The sequence below is a fragment of the Mya arenaria genome, chromosome 12, assembly GCF_026914265.1.
Source record: "Mya arenaria isolate MELC-2E11 chromosome 12, ASM2691426v1".
In the NCBI taxonomy this organism is placed as follows: Eukaryota; Metazoa; Mollusca; class Bivalvia; order Myida; family Myidae; genus Mya; species Mya arenaria.
The window spans coordinates 12208807-12227478 of NC_069133.1; the positions used below are offsets into that span (position 1 = coordinate 12208807).

Consider the following 18672-nt stretch of genomic DNA (forward strand, 5'->3'; position numbering starts at 1 on the left):
TTCAGATAGAGTGCTGATGGAGTATACTCTCAAAGATCAGTTGTTTACGGCACAGGGGCAGGGACATACCCCTTTGACCAGGTATGATGATAACATACAAAAAAAGATTTTTTATACTATTATCTTTGTACAAAAACTTTTTTTTGTAAGTTGTCATTAGTAACAGTCCCCGCATCATTATTGATAAGCCTTAGATTTTTTTAAATGGTTGGGGGGCGTGGTCATAAGGGTGTGCCAAAACTGGGCACCCTGCCCCTGTGGTTTACGGCAGAGGTCAGCAATAATTGATTGCAAAATAACAAAATTTCCATGTGGCTGGGTTTGTTTTCAAAATATTATTGTTTGGTAATGCATTGTTTAACTTAATTAAAAAAAATCTATTACTCATTAGTCCTTTTTCTCACAAAAATTGACCTTGAAACCTGAGGGTGAGCACTGAAAATTTAATTTCCAAACACTTGAAAAGTAGAATCTAGTGCAAAATATTTATTCATTAACTGAGTTAACTGATACTGTAGTTCCATATTGACTATTTTTAGATTATGATACAGTACAGTACTGGGAATTTCTTATTTTTTAACATTGTAAATATTGATTGATCAAAAGAAAAAAAAGTTTTTTTTGTATGCCTACACATTTAATGAACACTCGAAAAAAGCTGATAAAAGATGATGATTATGATGATGATGGTGATGATGATGATGATGATGATGATGATGATGATGATGATGATGATGATGTTGTGATGATGATGATAATTTCATTCGTGTTTGATTTTATTGACTGGTTTGTAACCTTAGTTCAATGCAAACCTCTGTTTTATGGTTAACTATATTAACCAGTCATTTTCTGACGCAAAGAATCGGGACGTTTCCACACGTGCGGAGATCGAGGTTACAAAACTTCTGTCAAAATGTTTACTTCAGCAAGACACACTTCAAGATCATTGAAGAAGACTTTCGGAACACATCAGGCTAGAATGATTTCAAATATATGCAAAAAGGTATGTTTCTTTACAGTTTAGAGGTTGTTTTACGCATATTTTTGTGACCGTGACCCGGCATGTGGATTTTGCATGCACACAGTTGCTGAATGATTAAAACCACCCTGAAGTGTGCAGTTTTTAAATTGAATAAATGTATATGATAAAATGAATCTCAGACGAATTTTATAGTTCCATGATTTTAAACATTTAGACCGCTAACATGCATTGCTTATGTAACTTCCCCACCCACCCGTGTAAAATGCAAAATGATACATGTCTGATATTTTAGTATATATAATTGTACAGACACTTACAGGGTTTAAATGAGTATCAAATAAGTTACTTTTCATACAATGATGCATTTTATTATTTTTGTTTTGTTTTATAAACAAAAATAGGATTGCATAATGTTTGATGTTGAAGGTCATATGCCAAACTCATTGTGGAATAATTCATGATATTATAATTTTGCAAAGTTGAGAGTCATGGTGGACTGTTCTTTTAAAAACTGTTCTGTTAAGTGTTTCATGTCTCCTCTATAAGGTTTTCTGAGTTGAATATTCCTCTGTTACTGTTTATATAATTATTTATCCAACTGAATAATTAATATTTCATAATTTCATCATCTTTTAGAATTGAAGTATTTGTTGCATGATTTTTTTGTTATTTGGCCACTTGTAATATAATTGACAATTAAAAAAAATAACCTTTCAATGAATAAGCCTGAATTTTTACAAAAGTGTTAAGCAAAGAACCCATGCTAAATTTAAAAGAACAAGAGATGTTTGTCAAACATAATGCCCCCCTCCCTTCCCTTTTTAAGATTATGACCATGTTCAGATGATGAATGAAATTTGCAGGTGAACATGTAAGATGTTTCCTTTAAGCAGCAGGGAGTAAGTAAATATGACATAAAATAAAATGACCAATATAAGTTGTGACCCTGACCTCAAAATCCATAGGGGTCATCTACTGGTCAGGCCCAATCTTCATGTCAAGATTGATGACAATAAGTTCCAGGAATTGTGACATTATCACTCAGACAAGATTTGGTCTACAGATTGACTGACCTACCGACTACCGGGGGTTATCATAAAAATATTCTTAGATTCTAATATTTTTGTGTGCAAGTGAAAAGTACACTTCATAATAGCCAAGTTCAATATGTACTGTAGTCCAGGATTGGAATTTGGACTCGCATACTTGCAAAATGCTAGTGAATTTTAAATATTGTGACAGACTTTTGCCTAAGCTTGAAAACTTTGGCTTGTGGATATTTATCTTCTTAAATCACACTTGATTGTTAAACTAGGGTATTCCGTTACCGTATACTGTGTTTTAGATGTGCATTCACTGGTTAGGATTTGAGTGCACTGGTTATGTACTACTACATGACATAATGTTTTCGCTTTGTCATTGGTTGAGTGCTTCAGTATTTATATCTAGTGTTTTCCCCAAATTTTCTTGATTTCTGTGTATATATTTAGGACCGTTATTCACACATGTACATCCTTTCATCTGCCATTTAAATAACTTGCAGACAATGTATGTATGATTACTTGTGTTAGCTTCTAAAATGCTTGATAAACTCATAAGGAGGGCTTCTAAAATTATGAAATCTTCGGTCTTGGCTTGACGAACCCATCAGGCGTGGTCAAAATGAGTCCAGGCTGGCAAATTGTAGGTTCTGGAAGCCCTGCTTGGGAGTATAAAAAACATGTCAAACTGAATTACTTGATTGGTCTGATGGTGGTGGTTACACAGAGGGTTTAGGGACAGAAAAGCAAACTTTCCGACCTTCATGCATGCTGGCATTAAAATGAATCTCCAGCCTATGTATTGTAATGATATTTATTGTCATCATCAGCACACAGATTTTACAAGCATGTTTTGTCATTTTGCAACAAGCACTAAATGCAAAAATCACACAAATATATATGAGTGCATAATACAGTTCAATTGTAACCATTTAGTCGTAAGATTTTTAAATTCACTGACTTTGTTTTATTTCTTTTCAGATTCTGGCTGGAGAGATCAAATCAAAAAGTGGTCTTTACTTGCTTCCCTCTAGATTGAGGTATATACATGTTCATCACATATGCACTGTGTTGTTTTCAATGTTTAAACTACAGTATTGCTAGCATTCTCAAATACATAGAATACGTGAAATAATGTTTCAATATTGTTTTCAATCTATATTTAATTAGCTGTTTAGTGAAACTTTGTTACATACCAAATATTAAAAATGTTGATGTTTGAAATATGATGTTTGAAATAATTTGTCAATGCTGACATCTTTGAATAACAACTATTATTTAACATATGTGTTGATCATTATTTAACATATGTGTTGATCATGACAGGTCTGACAAAGTTAAAGGCCATGTTATCGGCATTGACTTGGGTACCACAAACTCATGTGTTGCCATCATGGAGGGGAAGACGGGGAAAGTGTTGGAGAATGCTGAAGGTGCCCGCACCACCCCCTCTGTTGTCGCCTTCACCAAAGATGGGGAACGGCTTGTAGGAATGCCAGCTAAACGACAGGCAGTTACAAATGCTGCTAATACTTTACATGCAACAAAGCGTCTCATTGGTCGCAGATTTGAAGACAAGGAAGTCAAAAAGGACATGTAAGCCAAGACTTCAATTAGTTTAACTGTTATTAATTTTAATTACGGACTATATCTGTCGGCTCGATATCCCATCCCATGGAACGGCCAAAGTACTTTGAGCCTTGCGAAAATCAAGCCAAGCTGGAATGCTTACATAGAGAAAAAATAAGTAGTTTACATAGAGTTCGAGCCAAACAGGAAATCGAGCTAAACGATAATGAACCAATGGGTTTCGACTACTCATTCTCAGTGAATCCAATTCAAGTCATGTTTTCCTTCAATTGGCATGTTTGATAACCATAGATCCTGAAAGAACACACAGTGTCTCAGGCATGGTTTTGTGTATTTGTACAGTAAATTACTTGAAAAATGCATCCAGCTGATGTTTCAGAGAGATGGGTCCTCGAGGGAAGACAAAGAGTAACATACTAGATTGATTGAAATGTGAGGCAAAATTTGAGTGACACACCTTAACCAGCTGAATTATCTTATCATTGTCATTCACATTAAACTATCTGCATGGTTTTAGGTATGCTTTGATTAATTAACTGTTTCAGCTTCATGTTATATGTTTAAGTTTTCTGACCTTAATATTGCATTGCAGGGAGACGGTACCATACAAGATTGTGCGAGCGAACAACGGTGATGCCTGGGTGGAGGCCCATGGAAAGACTTACTCTCCGAGTCAGATTGGTGCATTTGTCCTCATGAAGATGAAGGAAACAGCTGGTATGTGGCAGTGGAAAGTCCTAATATAAATGCAGGATATATTATCCTGAAGGTTTTACTTCTAAACTCTATTCTCTTGTAACAACACTTACCACCACTAGTCAGCAAGCATTCTCCTGTAATGTATCTCTTATTTGGTTGAATAATGCAGTGTAAGCCTTTCACTTTCAAAAACAAGTCTTGTTTTAAACTGCGTCTAGATATAAATTATCTTGGTACTGTCAGTAAATAAACTGAAAGAAGTAATTAGACTGGTAGACATGGCAAAATAAATTCCAATTAGAAAAATGATTGGGTTTGATTATACATGAGTCAACGAATTGCATCGTTCTGTTTTAGATAACTACCTTGGGCAGCCAGTAAAGAATGCAGTAGTCACAGTCCCAGCATATTTCAATGATTCACAGAGACAGGTAACAGGGCTTTAATATTTCATAATTTCTTTATTTCAATGTCATAGTTGAAACTGTTATTACAATAGTTCTCATATTTTTTTGTAAATGTGCACTATGATGAAGAATATGTTATAATTAGACTTCTGCCTTGAATCTCCAGTTTCTTTGTTTGGTACTTCCTTTTCTAAATACATAAGTGTGGCTGCCGGGCATGAAAGTTCAAGTGTAAATGGTGGGATAAAATGGTGATCAAACGTTTATGATTAAGGTGGTGAATTTGCGGTTGCATTATCTGGGAATCGATTATTGCTATGTGAATAAATTATTAAAAATAGGAAAATGTTAAACCACAAAAGAATACGTTATTTTATATTGAGTTTAAAACCTCAAGCTAATCATTGTGAAATTACTTTCAAATAGCAAATTACAGCATAATAATTTTCTTTCATTGTTAAATAAATATTTAAATGGCCCCTGCTGTACTTTATACCACATAAATGACAGAGTTGATTTTATTTATGATTTTAGACTGATTATTTAATCCCTAGTAAATGGTTATTTTAACGAATCTGCTACATTTCTTATTCACAAAGTGATGTTTAAATGTTATGTCACAGGCCACCAAAGATGCCGGTCAGATCTCAGGTTTGAATGTTCTTAGAGTGATCAACGAGCCCACAGCTGCTGCTCTCGCTTACGGCATGGACAAGACGGGTGATAAAATGTGAGTTCTCCTTGCATGACGATATTTCAGTACCTAGCCCAACCAGTTCTTTGTCTTTGTAATTTTAAAAAAAAGTCCTGCAGTTTATGATACAATTGAGACCATATTTATTGTTTTTACCTGGATTCATCAGAAACAATTCATGGGAAAAGATTAACTTGATGTTTCACTAGAAACACATGACAGATATGGTGCTTAAACCTCAGATATCATGTGTTTTAACTTTGACTTTTCTTTCAGTATTGCTGTATATGACTTGGGAGGCGGCACTTTCGACATTTCCATCCTGGAGATCCAGAAAGGCGTGTTTGAGGTGAAGTCGACCAATGGTGATACGTTCCTCGGTGGAGAGGACTTCGATAATGTGCTCGTGAGCTACCTGGCTAAGGAGTTCCAGAAAGATGTACGTACAAGGAGAGTGTCACGCCTAGAACAATATTTATTGTTGACAGATCAGAAAATGTTTCTCCATTTGAAACATTGACTACTCTGTCAACAGTAGTGTTAAGATATTGAGTATATCATATGAATTGCAATTTTGTTTAAAATGGCAACAACTGATTCTTTTCATGACATTACATTTTCAGTGCAAAAACTGAAAACTATTCATTTTTTTAATAAAAAAAAAAGTTGTTACTAGATATTGTAATGGCTTTATTACAGTCATGTGATAAAAATAAATCAATCAAAACAGAATATAAAGAATCAAAGAATATCTTAAAAGAAATTAAAAATGTTTTTAATTAAAGGTCTTTTTGAGCAATGCTTGTTGTGATATTAAAGTGAATAATTTAATCCATAGTCAGTCAAATTCCCATTTGAGACATTGTCATTCAGGGCCAAATCTTTGGTAAAGAAACTGTAGCAATGATTTCTAGGCACGTGTTTATATGACGTACTGAGAAGATGCAAACTGCAACAATTTTCCCTAATACAATAACAAAACAAAATAAATTGAATACATTAAGTTCATTTGAAGTTTTTTGAATCCAAAGTCTGTCAAATTCCTGTTTGAGATATTGTCATTCGGGGCCAAATCTTTGGTAAAGAAACTGTATAGAATTTTCTCGGTATGTTTAGCATACAACCTACTGTGGACAATTAAACTACTACATTACACTTGGGTTTTAATTTTTCAGCTATCAGAGTGCAATGGAAATGAGCATTATACTTCCTTTTTGAAACTAGAATCTAGAAATTAACCTAATATTGTTTGGTTATGTGGGTAAACCCTTGAAAGCTGTTACATTTGTATCTTAAAAATCTGACTTAGTTAAGGTGTTGTTCGTTAATCTATAGGATGTGCCTGTGTTTAAACAAGCAAACAAAACTTGTTAATATATATTTATGTGTGTATCAATTACTGTAGCTTACCTTTTGACTGTGTGTGTGTTTCAGCAAGGTATAGATGTGACGAAGGACAACATGGCCATGCAGCGACTGAGAGAGGCAGCAGAGAAGGCTAAGATTGAGCTCTCCTCCTCGCTGCAGGTACTTTATGCATGTCTGTTTTTGAAAGAAAGAAAAACGATTGAGGTATTGTCAAAACCTTGGTTTCGGCTTTGTTTTGCAAAATCTTGAACCTTGGCAGATAGTCGAAAACCAAATACAAATGTTTTCAGAAACAATATGCAAATGTATAGCAAAACCCTTAGCTTTTGCTTGAATAATTGTCGAGTGATGCCCCTTCTTTGACTGGATCAGAACCAACAGACAAGTGTTTTGCTTTGCTGTGAAAGATTTAAAATGGATTCATTTAGAATGTGCACTAATTGGTCACTTTACATGTATATAAATAATAAATATATCACATCATGTGATAAGGGATGTTTGGACAAGTTTCTAAGAGCTATTGTAGGATATATTTATGTTAATGAATTTTTTAGGGAATAATAAGTGGAAAGCTAATATCAAACCATTTATTAATTAAAATTTGGCATGATATAGACGGAATTGATTGAAATTGAACAGCTATTATGACATGTAACATAACGAAGCTTCATGGACAATACAATTTAAATATCTTGTAATTCATGTCGCATTTAATGTTGTTTCACCAAATTAGATTTACTCTGTAAGGTTAGTCTTCAGATAATGCTACATTAAAAAATTATTCATATACTAGTTCTTTTAAGATGGTACTCTAGTCATAATACTGATCGGGCATAATATTGAATGGATATATTCATAATTCAAAAAGTAAAAAAGTCGAAAGTCTGAAATTGTGGCCCAAATAGTTTCATCTCAAATCCACATTAATTCATAATAAATGTATATGGACACATATTCATGTTGGTTTTAATGATAACAGACAGACATCAACTTGCCATACCTAACGATGGATGCTGGCGGCCCAAAGCACATGAACATGAAGTTGTCCCGTGCAAAGTTTGAGAGCCTTGTTGATGACCTTATTAAACGCACTGTTGGCCCATGCAACAAAGCTCTGCAGGATGCCGAGATCAAGAAGTCTGATATTGGAGACGTGCTGCTGGTTGGAGGAATGACCAGGATGCCCAAGGTTTGTGTACACTAGAAGTTGTTTTTAGATTGTCTTGTTTTTCAATAACAAAAGGTGCAGGTATCATTATAGACATGGTGTTGTTGTCGGCGTTGTTGTGCACAAAATTACACCTCGGTCTTAACTCTTCATCCATTCAAATTTGCTACGCATGTTGACACAGAGACAAAACGCACACGTTAAGCAAGGCTCTTGCTTTAATAATTGTTTAACTATGGCCCTTGTTTGATTGAAAAAAAACAGCAAACATTGATTTACGGTGTTAGTTGCTCTTGGTGATTTAAGGGTCGCCTTGCCCTTATAGAATTGGGGAGAAAATATGCTAATTGTTTTTCACAAATCTTATCGGCTTTGATTGGATCATTTGGACACACAATTTTTATTGCTTTCCTTCATTCCAGAAATTAAGTGGTTTTGAAACTACATGTGAAATTTCTGAACAACCCCTTCATATTAAACTATTACCGTTATTATATTTGCTTGTTTTGTTAATCTATGTTGATTCCAAAGTCAGTCAAATTCCTGTTTGAGATTTTGTCATTCAGGGCCAAATCTTTGGTAAAGAAATTGTAAGGAATTATTCTTAGCAAGTTTTTATACGACTTTCTGAGAACAAATTACCTACAACAGATTACCATTATATTTAACAGAATAAGTTTAATACAAACATTTAGGTTTAAAGGAATATTTTTTATCCAAAGTCAGTCAAATTCCTGTTTGAGATTTTGTCATTCAGGGCCAAATCTTTGGAAAAGAAAATGTAGGGAATCATTCTTAGCAAGTTTTTATATGACTTTCTGAGAACAAATTACCTACAACAGATTACCATTATATTTAACAGAATAAGTTTAATACAAACATTTAGGTTTAAAGGAATATTTTTTATCCAAAGTCAGTCAAATTCCTGTTTGAGATTTTGTCATTCAGGGCCAAATCTTTGGAAAAGAAATTGTAGGGAATCATTCTTAGCAGGTTTCTCATGACCTGCTGAGGACATATAACCTACAACATATAATGATTATGCATACAGGCCGGACATTCTGCTAGTAGTTATGTTTTATGTTTATTTAAAAAAAATGCTTTCAATAAATGATATGAAAGTCAGTACTGGATAGGAAGAAAAAACAGTTTTCTTTTGTCTTTCTCTGGCCGTCAGTTTAAATTCTGGTAGATGAAGTTAGCTTGTATTCAGTCCATCTAAACATATAGAGTTTTTTAATTGCATATTTCATATCTTACTGTCACCAGAATAGACTAGATGAATAAGCAGCAATTCTTACAATGAGAATTAAATATTAAAAAAAAAAAGCTCTACTTCTTCAAATTAAAAATTTGTGCAAGTCCTGAAAGCATTTTGAGAGAACAGTGCTTGCAGACTTGTTAAGATTTAACAGGTCTTAAAGATATAAAGCCAAGAAGTCGTATTTTAAAGCAGTTCTTTTGGCAACGTTTGGTACTTACTCACTGAGCTCCATTTGCATTGGTACTGGTATCCACTAACATATGATATATCTTCCAGAACTTCCACACTTCCAGTAATACAAAATCTTTGAAGTCAATTATAAAATCTCTGTGTTTGTGTGTTAATTGTAATGTATCTTGCATTGCCAACATAAAATAAACCTTGATGTCATTGTTTATGTTTCTAGGTACAGCAGGTTGTACAGGAGGTGTTTGGCAGAGCTCCAGGCAAGTCTGTCAACCCAGATGAGGCCGTTGCAATGGGTGCCGCCATCCAGGTATGTTATGGCTTGTTCAGATTCATACTTCGAATGTTAGTAAAAGAGCTTGTGCAATTTAAAGTACTTTTTGGCGTTTGTTGCACAACATCTTTTCTGAAATACATTTATATCAAAGTTGTCAGCATGGAAGGGTTTTCGATGTATCTAATGTTCATTTTGGATTAGTAATAGTTTGCAATTTTTTGGTCTTTTTGAACAAAATGCAATAACGTACATGTATACACAAAATGCTTTGATACCAAATTAAATAAATGAGTGTTGGAAACCTACATATTGCAATCTTGTGTGTGGTATGATGAATTTGAAGAATTACCAGCAGATTGTGATTGTCATCACATGTATTTCAGGGTGGTGTTCTAGCAGGTGATGTGACTGACGTGTTACTCCTGGATGTGACCCCGCTGTCCCTTGGTATTGAGACTCTCGGTGGAGTGTTCTCAAGGCTTATCACCAGGAACACCACCATCCCCACCAAGAAGTCACAGGTAATATACACTTAATACACATGCGTTGCTGACATAGAAATCGGCATTTTTTTTGTATTTGACACACTTGTTCATTTATATGCTTGGTTGTGTGTGGAGGAAAAAGCTGTTAAACATAAGTAAATGTTTGTGAATTTTCTCATTACTTTTGTGAAAAAGTAGTGTTTTGAAATTGTGAATTGAGTCCACTTTTGACCTGATCTTAGTTTTTGTTAAAGAGCACAGCTGTTCATACGTATATATATACATATATATTATATAAAACATGTGAATCGAATCCCGTGTCATCGAATCCCGTGTCAATTTGGTTTGATGGAAAGTTTCATTTTGTATGTGTTTGTAGGTGTACTCAACAGCTGCTGATGGCCAGACGTCTGTTGAGATCAAGGTTTTCCAGGGTGAGAGAGAAATGGCTAAGGACAACAAGCTTCTTGGACAGTTCATGCTGGTATGTGCAATAAAGCTGCTTTTAAGGCAGTTGCTGTCTGTTAATTGTATTTTGTGGATCTTGGTCCACTCTGAAATGTACTAGATGTTGCAGATGCTTTGTTGTAAGATAATATTTAATTGTCTGAGACTGGGGAGTTCCTGGTTTTAATAGACACTTGAAATCACAAATGAAGGGGTGATGTGAGCTTTGTTTGGTACCCTTGTAATGCTGTGATGTTATATATTTTTCGTCATCAGTATATGTCCAGGAGAAATAATCTTGGACAATGTTGACTAACAATCTGAGCATTCTTACAATGGCTTATAAAATACTTATAATAACAAGCAAAAGATTGATGTGAGCATTGAAGTTTTGTTTTCTTGTTCTATGATGTTATATATTTTTCGTCATCAGTATATGTCCAGGAAAAGAAATCTTGGACAATGTTGACTAACAATCTGAGTACATAGAACCCAAAACTTGAGCTCACACAGGGTATCATATATTATGCAGTGGTAGAAAATAAGACAAGTCCGTAAGCCTGCACTGGTAAAATGCTTTCCGGGTTTGCTGAAATTCTTGATTTTATATAACTGAGCTCGTTTAAAATAATGATGACCAGCACTTTAAGGCTTCAGGCTTTGTTCATCCTGAATTTTAATATTAATGTCTGTTTTAATGTTCATGGATTGGTGTGTTCTATAGAGTGGTGTCCCCCCTATGCCACGTGGAGTGCCCCAGATTGAGGTGGTATTTGACATTGACGCTAATGGCATTGTCAACGTGTCCGCCAGGGACCAGGGAACTGGCAAGGAACAACAAAGTATGTAGAATAGTATTTGCTCCGAAATATAAGTATATAATTTTAATATTTAACAGTATTATTGTCCTTATAGATAATTATTTGTTTTTACCCTTTTTCAAAAAAAAAAAATTCTCAAAAAATATGCCAATAAAAACCTTTAGTAAATATTTCAAAGAAGGTTTATTCTAAATCAACTTGAGTAATTGTTAAAAAAAAAATGGGAGTCTATTACTTTTAAACTGTATAATTTTATTTTTTGCAATCAAGATAGGGTTTTTCAATCAACACAATCTATGAGAGAATGACTTAAAAAAAAATGTAAATCATACCCGATTTTAAATATTAAACTTATATAAATTATATTATAAAACACTTCTGCTTGTATTGCAGTTGTGATCCAGTCATCTGGTGGTCTGTCAAAGGACGAGATAGAGAACATGGTCAGGAATGCAGAGAAATATGCCGAGGAGGATGCCCAGAGGAAGGTACGAACTGTAGAAAATATTAACTTTTAAGTGTGGGCAGTCAGCAGTGATGCAGTATATTTTTCGTCATCAGTATATGTTGTGGTCTATTGACCATGACAGTGTTGACTACAAATCTGAGCTGATCAAGTTAGGCTTACAGATGCCCAGAAGAAAGAATGACCTACAAATATTGCTTATTTTGTGTGCAATAATTAAGGCAGTCAGCAATGATGCAGTATATTTTTCGTCATCAGTATATGTTGTGGTCTGTTGACCAGGACAGTGTTGACTACAAATCTGAGCTGATAAGATTGGTCTTGAAGGTGACTTAGACAATTCTTGCTCTGCATTATGCAGCATAGATAACTGTATACTGGAAGCTGGAATCGTAAATGCAGTGGTCAAAATTAACACAAGCCATGAACTGGTAAAATATTTTTCGTGCTTGCTCAAATTCTGAAGTTTATATAGCAGGGCTTGTTCAAAGATTTGATGCCAAGCAAAAGTAAAAGAATTCGGGCTTGTTCATCCGAAAGTCTAATTTCAATGACTGTAAATCTATTTATTTAACAATTGAAGGCTGTTCTGTAGTCTTTCACGTGAAAACAAACATTGGTTTCTGTTCAATAACTTTAGTAAGCATTGATAGATATTGATGAATCTTGGTGTGTAGGTAGCTTATTGGAAGAGCTAGCTTGGGATTGCTTTTGAGGGGGGTGGGGCTAAGGTCAAGGTCGCCTGTTACTAAAAATAGAAAAATGGTTTCCAGCCAACAACTTTAGTTAGGATTGACAGATCTATATTGATGAAACTTGGTGTGTAGGTAGCATGTGAAGAGCTAGCTTGGGATTGCTTTTGATTGGGGAGGGGCTACAGTCAATGTCACTGTTACTTGAAATAGAAAAATGTTTTTTGCCAAATAACTTTTGATAGCATTGATAGATATTGATTAAACTTGGTGTGTGGGTAGCTTATGTAAAGAGCTAGCTTTGGATTGCTTTTGAGGGGGGTGGGGCTAAGGTCAAGGTCACTGTTACTAAAAATTTAAAAATGGTGTTTGCCCAATAACTTTAGTTAGCATTGATAGATATTGATAAAACTTGGTGTGTAGGTAGCTTATGTACAGAGCTAGCTTGGGATTGCTTTTGAGGGGGGTGGAGCTAAGGTCAAGGTCACTGTTACTAAAAATAGAAAAATGGTTTCTGCCCAAAAACTTTAGTTAGGATTGATAGATATTGACGAAATTTTGTGTGTAGGTACTAGTAGCTTATGTGATGAGCAAGCTTGGAATTTCTTTTGAGGGGGGTGGGGTCAAGGTCACTGTTACTAAAAATAGAAAATTGGTTTCTGCCCAATAACTTTAGTTAGCATTGATAGATATTGATGAAACTTAGAGCGAAGGTAGCTTATGTGAAGAGCTAGCTTGGGAGGTGGGGTCAAGGTCACTGTTCCTAAAAATAGAAAAATGTTTTTCTGCCCAACAACTTAGTTAGAATTGATGGATAGTGATGAATCTTAGTGTGAATATAGCTTATATGAAGCTGGAGATTGAACTTGCTCATACAACAAATTAATTGGCTATAATTTCTGATTGCCCATAACAAAAACCTGGTTTCGTCGCATTGCGGCGCTTCTAGTTTCATTTGTCTTTTCATTATACACAATATCAGAATGTTAACAACAAGATGGAGCTTAACTGCCCAATAAGTAGGGTACAAATGAATTGCAATGTTATTCACTTATTCTGCATGCTAGTTATTGAATGTTGTCCTTAACAACATGGTACAAAAAGTTACAAGCACTTGTGCATAATTCAAGTTACTAAGGTTGTATTAGCAGTATAAATTACTTTGCACTGAACATAACTATGCCTATATTTGATTCTCTCTTGTTCCTGCAGGACATGATCGAGGCAGTGAATGCAGCAGAGACCATGATCCACGATGCTGAGGCTAAAATGAATGACTTCAAGGAACAGCTTGACCAAGACCAGGTACAGATATACCTTTAGTAGAAACACACAAATAAACATGTTCCAGTTTCTTTAATATACTATGTTTATCTTGCTCGGTTGGATTTTAGTACATTAGGCATGAATGTATACCTGCATGTCTTAATCTTGTTACATGTGGTACTAAATTGGTTAAATACTTTAAAAAGTAGTGTTGATCTGATGATCGATTATACTCCAAATTTAATCTAAAGTTAAAACATTGGGACTTCTCAAACAGGATTTTGTCTGAAAAGATTATGAAAATAAATGCAAAGAGCAATTGTCGCACATTTTATATGCCAATTCCATCTAGGCTTTTCTCCTTTCAAAAATACTTTCCTACTGAGTTCTTCTACTTGCCAATAACCAAGGCTAGATGAATAAAATAACTTGTTACGACAAGTAAGTAAATGCATTAAAATATGTAGTGATAAAATGATGAAGACAATATGCTAATCAGAAGTATTTGTACATGCATGAGAATACTTAACTATTAATAGATCATGAATTTTCCATCGCTGATCAACCATAGTAAAACCTGGTGCAAGAAATATTGTAAACTATTGTAAACATCTTTTCATATTATAGACTTATACAATAAATGGACTGTTGCAGTAAGGGTACCTTAGCTTATACCAAACATGTTATCTTGCCTTCAGAGTGACCAGATGCGCAAGGACATTGCTGCGATGCGTGAAGTGATCGCCAACAAGGATAGCGAGACACCAGAATCAATCCGCACCAAGCTGAATGAACTGCAGCAGTCAACACTTAAACTGTTTGAGATGACATACAAGAAAAAGGTACAGATGGTGTTCAAAATGTTTCAGTCTGTAACAATGTAAAGTTTATGCAGGAGTTGTTTTTTTATGGGTTTTTTCAGATAATAAAGATATATGAATGGTAATAATACTATTGTAAATAACGCCTTAAGAAAAGCTAATATTTTCAATGAAGTCGTAGACATCAAGCATGTATAACATATTTGTTGTAACTGAGCTTTGGTTGTAAATGTCATCAAAACGCTATTTTTCAACTTAAGGAGGGAATGTACAATAAGGTCATTGTAGTACAAATAAGCTTTGAATTATGAGCATTTTATACAAGAAAGATGCACTTGTGTTTTATTATTGTGATGCAAGCACACAAATTGACATTTCACAATTTACAACTAACAACTTAAATAATCCATACTGTGTTTCAGATGGCCCAAGATCAGCAGAATCAGCAACAACAGGGTGGCAGTAGCGACAGCAGCAGCAGCGACACCACTGACGAACAGAAGGAAAAGGAGGAGAAGAAGAACTGAGCTATCACAGCTGATGTAGACTGTCTTGTCATTGTTCAGTGATGGCTTGTGTGTTATCTACATTGTATGCTTCATCTTTATTAATGCAATGTTAGCCAACTTTGATAATGTTGTTATGGATGTTATTCAAATGATAATTATATTCAGTCATATTTTGTATGATTGTCATTGTTGCAAATAACCAAACTAAAAACCATTGTTATATTTAAGTGGTAAAAATACGGAGATTCAGTTGTGAAGAAATTATTGGTAAACTTGTTAGACAAAACCAATAATAAAAAGGTGAACAAAATTGGTCAATGAGGCACAATTGTTGGATTACTAAAAGAAGATACCAAGCGGCATTAAAAATAGGTTTAGGTACCTTCTGGTATTATCCCAGCAAATGGATCATTTGCTTGGTGTTTCCTCACAAACCTCGCAAAAACAACCTCGACTCTTGACTCAAAATTATTTTTAATCTTTCGGGTGGTCATAAATTTTTTTCTTTTATTACAGTAAATAATTCTTGGGAAGTAATAACAAAAAATACATCCAAAAGATAGGTGAGGGGAAAAACCAACCAAACGATTAATTGTGACCTGAATTTGTGTGTAAAATAGTGTAAATTAATGTAATCATGTTAATAGTAATGTGAAGTATGTTTTTCAGTCACTATGTTTTCATTTATTTGTCATTTCATTTCATTGTAGAGACTTTATTACTAGGAATGCATGCATTCTGTTTAAAACTGTTCTGATAAGTTTATTTAATAAGTAGGACCTCTCCATTTCATATTTAATAGTTGAAAACTTGTTTCATTGTTTCGAATACTTATTAATCTTGAAAATAACTCGAGTTCCAATTTAACTTCTAATAGACCATGGGAATAATTAGAAATTGTGTGAAAACTTGAAATAAATTTATTATCCAGTTGTGCTTATCTTTTTATGCCCCCACAAAGTGGCGGCATATAGGGTTGCCCTTGTCCGTACGTACGTCTGTCCGTACGTACGTCCCGAAGATTGTTTCCGATCTAATTTTTGAAAACCGTTTGTCCAATCCTCACCAAACTTTAAACACATGTTTGTGACCATAATATCTTGATCAAGTTCGATAGTCATGGAAATCGCTTTAGTCATTTAGGAGTTACGGCCCTTTTTTGCCAAAAATACTTCAAAAATATATGTTTCCAATCTAATTCTTGAAAAGTATGTGTCCAATCCTCACCAAACTTTACATACATGATTGTGACCATAATATCTTGATCAAGTTCGATAGCCATGGAAATCGCTTTTGTCATTTAGGAGTTACGGCCCTTTATTTGCAAAAAAAGACTTGAAAAATACGTCCCGAAGATTGTTTCCGATCTAATTCTTGAAAACTGTCCAATCCTCATCAAACTTTAAACACATGTTTGTGACCATAATATCTTGATCAAGTTCGATAGTCATGGAAATCGCTTTAGTCATTTAGGAGTTACGGCCCTTTTTTGCCAAAAATACTTCAAAAATCATTATGGCTTATTTTCTGTGACAAAAAACCGAAGTGGGGGCATCCGTGTCCTATGGACACATTTCTAGTCATCCAATTGTTATGCCAGTATTTGTTCCCATGAGTGAATCAACAGTTGTAGATGATGATGATGATGATGACGACGACTGTGAATCAACAGTTGTAGATGATGATGATGATGATGATGACGGCTGTGAATCAACAGTTGTAGATGATGATGATGATGATTGATGATGATGACGGCTGTGAATCAACAGTTGTAGATGATGATGATGATGATGATGACGGCTGTGAATCAACAGTTGTAGATGATGATGATGATGATGATGATGATGATGATGATTGATGATTGATGATAACTGTGAATCAACAGTAACTGTTGTAGATGATGATGATGACTGTGAATCAACAGTAACTGTTGTAGATGATGATGATGACTGTGAATCAACAGTAACTGTTGTAGATGATTATGACGACTGTGAATCAACAGTAACTGTTGTAGATGATGATGACGACTGTGAATCAACAGTAACTGTTGTAGATGATTATGACGACTGTGAATCAAATGATGTAGATGCTGATGAAGATGAACAGTGTTCTAGATATGAAAGATATTGGGTTTAAGTTCAAAAACCTGATGTTGATGATACAGGTGAGGACCGTGTTGGTCATGGTTATGATGATAATAGTTGATGCCTTTGTGGAAAAAACTGAGTTGCAACGAAAGAAAACCATGGGATAATGAGGTATCGGAAAATTAATCTATTTGTTATTCTTTCTAGGCCCCCGAACCGTTGGCAGGTACAAATCACACAATTACGTAACAAACTTCTCTCTGCAATTAATTGATAGTTGATGGGAATTCATTTAAACCTCATAGAATTGTAAGGCACCATAGCAAGGAGTCGTATATGAATTCGTCCTCTTATCTCAAGGTCAATATCATACTATTTGGATTTTAAATCATAAGCATGTCTCAGGTATAGCTTTTTTTAAGTTGATGAAATGTGTCAATATTTTGATGATTTAAAAAAAGAAGATCCATGTCAGTTCTAACCATCCAGAACTTGTTCAAACTTTTAAAAAGAGCTGATTTCTTAAAAAAAACAAAAGTTAAAATCACCAAGGATGTACCATTCTGTGTCAGATCTTACCATAGATAAAACATTTTCAAAAATATCAATACAATTTGTTAAGGTGGTCTACACCATGACCCTATTAAAATAGGTTTGGTTTTTGGTAATAAAATATCAGGCCAAACGGCTTTAAGATTGTCCTTTTTAAGGTCCAGTCTTTCGGTAAATGCCAAATCTTCATGAACGTATGAGGAATGTAGGACGAATAGAACCACTTCCCAAGTGAACCAGGACTAAGTGAACCACTTGGTAAGACGGTATTTTCCTGAGTATAAATGATTTAATAGATAATATCAATAAATTGTTAATCATATCAAAGTGTTTATTTATTAGAATGATGCATTTTGATATAACAATGTTTTGAAAAATGAAAAACAAAATACCTTTTTATTTAATCCTTATAGTGAATATATTATCAATACATCCTACTTTGTTGAATTTTATTCCATATAAGTTCAAAAATTCTCTATGTTTGTTATTTACACCTCAATCCAGCGCATTTATCGTATGGTAGTGCGTCTAGGTCTCAGTACCACGTACACCAGCGGGGGCGATACTTTCAATTGCATCAGGAAGTTACTGGCCCTCCCCTTCCTGCCAGCAGAGCACGTGCGAGGTGCCTTCGATGGTTTGAAGGCACTCGCCGCACATGCTGACAATGATGGGATAGACCGTCTGGTACAGTACGTGGAGCGGACATGGGTGGAGGGAAGTGTGTGGAAGCCAGAGAACTGGTCGGTCTTTAGAGAAACCCTGCGCCCAAACAACGACGTAGAGGGTTGGCACCGGGAACTGAACAGCAGAGCCAAGGGTTGCAGCCTACCGTTCTACGTTCTGGTTCC

At 34.8% G+C, this 18672-nt stretch overlaps 1 protein-coding gene across 1 annotated transcript; it reads left to right on the plus strand.

Annotated features, from left to right (window-relative positions):
- Positions 1–843: 843 nt before the first annotated feature.
- On the plus strand, positions 844–16112 carry LOC128211266 (stress-70 protein, mitochondrial-like). Its single transcript, XM_052915855.1, has 17 exons — positions 844–1003; positions 3004–3062; positions 3349–3618; positions 4205–4329; positions 4669–4742; positions 5342–5448; positions 5689–5851; positions 6847–6939; positions 7760–7969; positions 9619–9708; positions 10059–10196; positions 10540–10644; positions 11332–11449; positions 11822–11916; positions 13799–13891; positions 14551–14694; positions 15096–16112. The coding sequence occupies exons 1-17, from the start codon at positions 914–916 to the stop codon at positions 15198–15200; spliced, it is 2079 nt and encodes a 692-aa protein (XP_052771815.1). The 5' UTR covers positions 844–913; the 3' UTR covers positions 15201–16112.
- Positions 16113–18672: the final 2560 nt, after the last annotated feature.